Source organism: Osmerus mordax, chromosome 14, assembly GCF_038355195.1.
Source record: "Osmerus mordax isolate fOsmMor3 chromosome 14, fOsmMor3.pri, whole genome shotgun sequence".
NCBI classification, from domain to species: domain Eukaryota; kingdom Metazoa; phylum Chordata; class Actinopteri; order Osmeriformes; family Osmeridae; genus Osmerus; species Osmerus mordax.
Window position 1 is genome coordinate 6616222 of NC_090063.1, and position 8752 is coordinate 6624973.

The 8752-nt window shown below is 49.2% G+C and overlaps 1 protein-coding gene across 1 annotated transcript; it reads right to left on the reverse strand.

The window, feature by feature from the left end:
• Window positions 1-431: 431 nt before the first annotated feature.
• LOC136956708 (cytochrome P450 26B1-like) lies at window positions 432-8479 on the reverse strand. Its single transcript, XM_067250661.1, has 11 exons — window positions 8290-8479; window positions 7450-7527; window positions 7165-7249; window positions 6994-7029; window positions 6753-6886; window positions 6372-6495; window positions 5877-6021; window positions 5559-5669; window positions 4032-4159; window positions 2208-2295; window positions 432-1202 (listed from the first exon to the last, which is right to left on the reverse strand). The coding sequence occupies exons 1-11, from the start codon at window positions 8477-8479 to the stop codon at window positions 1065-1067; spliced, it is 1257 nt and encodes a 418-aa protein (XP_067106762.1). The 3' UTR covers window positions 432-1064.
• Window positions 8480-8752: the final 273 nt, after the last annotated feature.

Here is an 8752-nt window from a genome sequence, read left to right on the forward strand (position 1 = left end):
GGGGAGGGGGTGGGGGGGGCTGATCCGCATGACCACCCCCCCAAGCTACAGGTCTAGCCCCCCCCTCTCCTAAGCCAGGTCAGCAGGCCAGAGTATGTAGGACGCTTTCAGGATGGACTCACACACATGCCACACTCTCACCACAATTACACATTATCTACCACAGCATGTGTGTGAGAGAGTGGGATGTCAACAGACTGTTGTGTGAGTGCATGTGTGTGTGAATGCAAGTCTGTTGTGCAGCCTGCAGTACAATCATGTCCTTCACTGCCCTAAACCAAATTCCTTATCCAAGATAGGCAGCATAGCATAGCACACACACACACACACACATACATACACTCTCCTCTTGTTTCATAGAGAGGTTTTTATATATGGAAAACACATGAATGTGCTAAATCCAGATAACCCAACATTGCAACAGTGGACGGAATCTGGGTTCCAGATAATTCACAGCATGGTGACCTTGACTAGGTCAAGGTCACACCCTCACACAAAAGCACAGCACCAACCACTCTCTTCTCATAAATTGAATAAATAATAGACAAAAGACGATATACAAAATTGGTTATTCCAGCCACATCTCTTACAAACAACAGGTCAGGTTTTACTGTGAGTGCGTGTGTGCGTGAGAGAGAGAGAAATAGAAAGAGAGATATTGAGAGAGAGTGAGAGTATGAGAGCTGCATGCTAACAGACTGCTACTGGCTACTAAGGGCTAGGTGTTCTACTGTCACTAGGCCGAGCTGTTGCTAAGCAGCAGTAGTTGCTAGGGGATAGGGTGTGTGTGTGTGTGCATGTGTGTGAATGAGCACATTCCTTAGCAGCACCTATCATGATCATAATCGTTCTCTTCCTTTTTCTACAAGAGGATTGTGTGATCTGTGATCTTCAGTAATGTCTTCACGAACCATCCAATCACAGTCAAAGTGGCAGCTAGTGATTTGAAGGTGTGTCTCTGCTTTGGTCAGCAGGGATGCTGAAGAACACTTGATTGGTCCTTGAGTCTTTCATCTTTGAGTTCACACAGTTCTGATTGGTCCATCCTTCTCAGTGCTGTGCCATCATTGGTCCTGTGGGGGGGTGAAGGTGACAGTGGGGGGGTTGGAGGGGCGGGACACCGGCAGCCATTTATACTGGAGATCCTGAGAAGGGGGGTCCAGGATCCACTCATAGTGCTGCAACAGGTACACACAAGCTGCCTGCAACACACACACATACACACTTCAGTACATGGACTCTCAAAAATGAAATCAATTCGACAAAGGTCGAAGTCTCAGTCCAAATTTTGGCTCCAACTCCAGATTTGGGTCTGTGTTCTGATTGGCTGGAGGATCCAGTGAGGAGTCAGGTGGTAGGGTTACATGAATGGCAGCAGCCTGTCCTCTGGGCGGGGCGGAGAAGGAGGGAGGTAGAGGGAAGGAGAGTATGACTCATCTCTGACCTACATACACTCTTCTGGTGACACCATCCACACCTCTATCCTTCCATCCCTCTTCCCACCTTCCCTCCACCCCGCGTGTTTGGTTGCATGTGGGGGGGTGTGTGTGTGGGGGGGTGTCTGAGTCTGACAGTCAGCAGCAAAATTGAGTCATCCTTCACTCTCTGCATTAGCATTGTCAGTCTGCAACATGCTTGTGTGTGTGTGGGGCTGGTGTCTATGTGTGTGTGTCTGAGTGGAGGGGGGGGGGGGGGGTATCTGTGTTACCTGAACTCCCAGTCAAATGACCTCAGTCCACTCTCCAGATCTCCTTGCCTCTCATCACCCCCACAGGAAACACAGGAAGCACACCTGTCCTGTTCTCACCTGCTACCAGCTGGACTGTGTGTGTGTGTGTGTGTGTATACAGTATGTGCGTATGTCTGTGTGTGGGAGTGGAGTTTGTGGACAGGCAGTCTCAGTCTGAGAATTGCCGCAACGCACAGCTGGTCTGTTCTAGAGCCCGTGGCAAAACTCACCATGGTAACAACCCCCCCCCTCTCCACCCCCCCGGTAGCCAGCCTCCAGGGCTCTGCTCCACTTCCTCCCCCAGCACCGCCTGCTGCTCCTGGCTTCACCACCTGACCAGCCTGCTGCTCTGCGCACCCTCAGGGCCTGTGAGGACTCCTCTGTTACATCTGGGTCACCCCACAGGAAGTGAGGGAGGGCTGGGAGGAAAGAGGGGTGGGGAGGCAGGGGGAGAGAGATGAGGATTGGGAGGAGTCACCTTGAGGAAGACGTAGTTGAGCTGGGTTCCGATGCAGTTCCTGGGTCCATTGCCTAGGCTACAGAGGAGGTGCTCCTGACCCGAGTTCCTGGAGAATCAGAATCACAGATGCTGTCAGATGTGTGTGTGTGTGTGTGTGTGTGTGTGTGTGTGTGTGTGTGACCGGATGTATGAGCACCCCTGTGAGACAGCACCTGGTGACACCAGACCCAGTTGTGTAACAGGCCAGGTTCAGCAATCATCAGCAGGAAACAAAGACAGAATGGATTCATGTCATCCCCATCATACTGGCTTCCTGTGTGTGTGTGTGTGTGTGTGGCCAGGCCTACTGGAGTCACAGCAGAGGGGCTCAGGGAGCAGACAGACAGAACCATGTTGACATAATCAGGCAGACAGAACGAGGTTGACAGACTGACGGGCAAAATGATTCTCTGCTTCTATGTTTACACTTTACACAGTACTTCAAACTGCAACCCCCCCCTCCCACACACCGGGAGGGGAGCAGGGGAGCGTTCTGACTCACTCCTGAATCGTCTCGTCCCTAAGGACTAAACAGGGGACCAGAACCCCCCGCCACCCCCCCCTCCCCCCACACACACACCTCTGGAAATGCACCCAATATTAGGACAGACACACACAGAAGCAGTCCCGCAGTCAGGGAATCCCCATTGGTAAGGAGAGCTGACGAGTTACCATGGCAACAGCTACTTGCTGAATTCCCCCCAGGAAGGAGAGAGAGAGAGAGAGAAAGAGAGAGAGAGAAAGACAGAGAGAGAGGGGGGGTTCTTCATTCATAGATCTGTAGTTCCCAGAGCACATGATGAATGGATGAATGAGAGAGAGATAAGAGAGCCAGCAGGAGAGGGGGAGGGGAACATACTGCAAACAGGAAGGAGGGACAGGTATGATAGCAGAGATAGGAAAATGGCTACAGCAACACACTGGTGCAACACTCTGTGTAGAGACAGACAGACAGACAGACAGACAGACAGACAGACAGACAGACAGACAGACAGACAGACAGACAGACAGACAGACAGACAGACAGACAGACAGAGCTCCTCCAACTCCCAAAACATCTCCAGAGCTTTTACAAATAGTCCTTCTTAGTGGATACAAGGTCCATTGATGGAAAATGCATTAATTCTACTGAATCTATGGAAATGTGTTTCACTAATGCATTTCCTTTTTGACAGTTTCTTTACTCCTTAATGTGACAGAGCATTTAAAGGTGCCCCCCCCCCCTCACACACACATTTTTAGGTATTTTCATAAAAGGGAGATTTAATCTGCCTGGGGTCTGCAGTAAGGGACAAAGAGGCAAAATGGTGCGTGTGTATATGAGTGTGTGTAAGAGTGTGTGTGAGTGTGTGAGTGTGTGTGTGAGAGTGAGTGTGTGTGTGAGTGTGTGTGAGTGTGTGAGTGTGTGTGTGAGAGTGAGTGTGTGTGTGAGTGTGTGTGAGTGAGTGAGTATCCTGTCATGAGGGTTCACCAGTCCTAAACCCTCATTCAGGAGGAGGATGAATGGTCTCTCTTATAGTCACTACTATCCGCACACACACACACACACAGAGCAGCAGAGCTGCAGTCACCTGACTCTCACGTTGCTGCTCCCTCTCTATGACTCATCTCACACCCTATCCTTCATCGCTAAGGATCCTCTGCCATAGCAACCTGCTCCATGAGCTTGTGACCAATGAAGTTGATTCTGACACACACACGCCATACCCCGTACACACACACTATACCCCCACATACACACCATACCCACACACACAAACACACCATATCCACACACACTGTACCCACACACACACACTGTACCTGCCACTCCACCTCTCAGGCAGGAAGTCATGAGGGTGTGTGAAGACTTCTGGGTCACGATGCACTGCATGGCTGATGTACATGGCTGCGTAACCATGGGGAACCAGGAACCCCCCCAGGGACGTGTCCTAGAGGGGGAGGGGACAGTTTCCAGATAAGCCTCATGACATTGTCAATTAACTCTACGTCCTGTACACTGAGTGTGTGTGTCAGCTTATGTGAGTGTGCAGTGTGTGTGGATTTTATGAAGATCCTCATTAGCTAATGCAGATCATCAGCTACTTTTCTTGTATGGAGTTGGATTAGTTTCATAATTCACAAACAAATGTAACGTGATTCACAAATGCATTGTCGTGATTCACAAATAAATGGACTACAACAACTCACCATAATAACGGACGTTGTCTCCTTAAAATCATGAGCAATGTCGTCTGGTAGCTGCCCACCAAATGTAAGTGAAATATAGCTTGTTAATCTTATTAAACCAATTATCATACGTGATTGAATATTCTTGAGAATGGCAGGATCCATGTTTAGTCATTTTAAGTGTTTCCTAGGCTAGACACATAGACACGCTAGACACGGGAGAAAATATATTTTAGAAAAAATGCATTTGTGAATCTAAGCGCGTCAGGAAAGTTCCAAAAATCCACACACACAAATGCAGGGATTTGGAACTTGTGTTCGTCAGGTTACAAATAAATGTAACGGGGCAAAGATAACTCGTGACATTTAATTGTGAATCACAAAATACATTTGTGAATCACAAAATACATTTGTGAATCACAAAATACATTTGTGAATCACATTACATTTGTTTGTGAATTATGAAACAAATCCAACTCCATATTCTTGGGCCTCACTCGTCCACACAAAACATAACAACATAACAAACGAAAAGACACCTGCAGACAAAACAACTGCATACAACAAAAATGGTGCAGGATTGTGTGTGTGTGTATACAGTATGTCTCAAGTGTGTGTGCTGTGTGTGCTTTCTAGAACCTGTTCAGGATGCAGAGCAGTGCTCTCGCTACACCTGGCTGCCTCTCTACTGCCAGACCCCTCCCCAGGTCACACCACCGCAGGGTTCCACCCTCCACATCCACCAACGCAATGCTGCTTTTTCCACTACGCTGCCACACAGCTCCTCTCAGCCAACCAGCAGCAGCCGGGCCGCAGGGCCGGCCACTCAATCACACAGTCAATCACAGAATCAATTCCTCCAATTGGCGGTTGCATAAAACAGAGATGAGGTCACACGAATCTCAGATGGAGGTCAGGGTCGAGCAAGCGGGTCAGCCTTACTGAGTGACCAACAACAAAGAAACCTGATTGGCTCAAAGTAGCATCTCAGTACAAACACCAAGGAGGCTCTCTATAAAGAGGTTGCTATGGTGATGATGAGGGCTGGTTGGGCAAGGCTTGGAGATGGGACAGGCTAACGTATATAGGACTCCTCTGCCCCCTAGCGTATGAACAGGTACATGACACCCCCGGTTGCTGTGGCGGTGAAGAAGAACGGACCTGATTGGCTATCCTGCGTCCACCAATGAATGGCGGCCACAGTCTCTGGACCTCCAGCAGGATATGGTGGAGATAGACGGGGTCAGACCGGGCCCTGCGACGTGTCTCCTCCTGGGACCCACACACACATACACATTTATATACACGCACACACGCACACAAACACAGTACGCAAACACTCTCTGTCGCACTTTTCACACACACATACACATATACAAACACAGAAAGACATACACACACATACATACACAGGTGAGGAGGGAGGATACTTTGTGTGCGTGTGTGTGTGTGCATGTGTGTGTGTGTGTGTGTGTGTACCATCTGAGGTCCGCTGAGGGCCATGGTGAAGGAGGTGAGCAGGGAGGCCAGGGCTTTGGGGATGAGAGCTGAGATGAAGAGAAGCAGATGCTGAGAGGCACAGCTGGGCTCAGGGAGAGGGAGAGAGCCCAGGGAGCCCACGAACCTGGAGGGAGGGGCAAGGAGGAGGGGGGGCTGGGAAATCCTCTTCGAAACGTTTTCAGGCACTGACCTATCTCTCTCACCTCTGTGTGCAGCCTCTCACACCCCTGGGTGTGCAGCTTGTCCTACCCTTGTGTGTGTGTGTGTGTGTGTGTGTGTGTGTGTGCCATCATCTCACCCCTGTGTGTGTGTGTGTGTGTGTGTGTGTGTGTGCAGCCATCTCACCCCTGTGTGTGTGTGTGTGCCATCATCTCACCCCTGTGTGTGTGTGTGTGTGTGTGTGTGTGTGTGTGTGTGTGTGTGTGTGCCATCATCTCACCCCTGTGTGTGTGTGTGTGTGTGCAGCCATCTCACCCCTGTGTGTCTGTGTGCAGCTTGTCCCTGATGATGTCCAGCAGCTGGTCTCTGGCCTCCAGGGCTGTGCAGAAGCCTGATGACCACAGAGGAACCTTCACACTGACGGGAGCTGAGATCAGACCTGTGGTGGGGCGAGCGGGTGAGTCTGTGTGTGTGAGAGAGAGTGTGTGTACTGTGTGTGAGACAGTATGTGTGTACTGTGTGTGTGTACTGTGTGTGTCTGTGAGAGAGAGACAGTATGTGTGTACTGTGTGTGTGGTTGTATACAATAGTGTGTGTGCAAGAAACTGTGTGTGTGTGTGTGTACCATATGTGTGTGTAAGTCTGTACAGTATGTGTGTGTGTGTGTAGCGTAGGTAGTGTATGAGTGGATCCTACCATGCCAGTGCAGGGTGCAGAGGTTTGTGATCTCCTGGAAGAGCTGCTCCTCTGGCTGGACGTTGAGAAACAGACCAAGAACAAGCTCTGTCCCAACACGCTTAAACAGGGGATACACTGACTCAGGCTCCCTGCTACACACACACACACACACACACACACACACACACACACACACATTAAATACACACACAGGTCAGCATGTCAACCAGCTGAGAGGATACAGTGTCTAGTTCCTCACCTTGTAGAGAGGTCGTTCAAGCATCTCTCACAAACTCTGGACAAGAGAGAACACAGAGACCACAGAGGTCATATTTAGAATGAACCATCTGATCCTGATTCAAGATGTCCCACACACTCTGTTGAACCTGAACTCTTTTTATGTCTGAGGAGCCTGCTGATTGGTGGTCACCTGGTGATGTAATCATTCCAGGACTCGAGACACGCCCCTGTGAACAGACTGGTCAAAGACAGACGCAATAGGCACGCTTCCTCACCTGTGTGCAAAACACACAGAACACACATGCATATACAAACACACACACAAGATTAATGAAACCAGCATAGAGCCTAACACACATCTGGTGACATGTTCAAGGTATGTAGGCCTGAAGTGGCAGGGTGTGTGTGTGTGTAAGGGGGGGGGGGGGTTGGGGTGCCCTGGTCTGCGGGTCTGAGGGTCTGAGGTTCAGCTAACCATTGGAGGTCACAATGTTGTCTCCATACATGTTGTGCATGACATCAGTGGGGTCCTTCAGGAACACAGAGGACTTTTCTGGAAAACACAAGTAAGCACATAAACACATGTGGCCACACGCTCAGGAACATGAATGCAGCACTATGATGGCGATCCAGTTCTCTAATTTAGAGGGTTTGCTGCTTGTGAAATCAAAGCCAGTTCCTGCAAGAACACCTGTCACTAATCATAACCCCTCTATAGCTCCTCCTCTCTGGTAAATAACATTCTGCACGCCAAGTTAAAAGGGTTGTAGTTCTGCTAGGTGATGGAGAAGAATCTGGAAAGCATCATGTAAAGACAACTGCTATAAACCATGCATTAACATTTATATATAATTAACACAACGTATAACCACATGTTTTGTAACATGTTTTAGGGGTTGGTAAATGCTCTATAATACCCCCCCCCCCCCCCCCCCCCCCTCACACACACACACACACACACACATCACTACTCCTGCGGCTGATTTCGATACATCACGGGGGAATCTCATGACACGGTCGGTGGAGAGACCGTGTCTAATCCTGAGATTATGAGTGTATTACCAGTCATATTAATCACGTCCCGTGACATCTGGGTAGGGGTTATACACTCACTCATGGAAATTGAACCCCAAATCTAAATTAGGCCTAAATAACTGCATAATGAATGAGGCTTTACAAAACGTTTGCAATTCAATGTAATTTAATTACACACACACACGCACGCACACACACACACACACACACACACACACACACACACGCACACACACACACACACACACACACACACGCACACACACCAACGTGTACCTACCACATAGTAATTCTCGCATCCCCTCCACCGAGCAGACAAATGTTGTGGGTTTGTTCAGAAGTCTTGACTGGAAGATCCGTGTCCCGTACTTCTCAATGCGCTGTTCACAAAAACTCACCGGGTCGCGGTAAAACTCCATTGATTTATCACCAAGCACAGAGACACCCGCAGTTCCAGGTAATTTCGCCATGATCTGCCGTTTATCACTCGTTAATGGCAGTTTCCGGATCTTTCTGTTGCTCAGTTACACGGTTCAAAGTACTGCTTTACTGCAAAGTGCAGTATTGAAACTGTAGCCTACCTGCGGATCAGCATGCCACTCGGTTAAACGGATTAAACGATGCAAACAGAAAGAGTGTCTACGCGTTAATTCAAGCCTACTTCCTTGTCTAAAAGATCATACAGGCTGCTAGACGCGGGCATTAGGGCACCGATATATCTCATTACTGCTGTGTCATTGCGT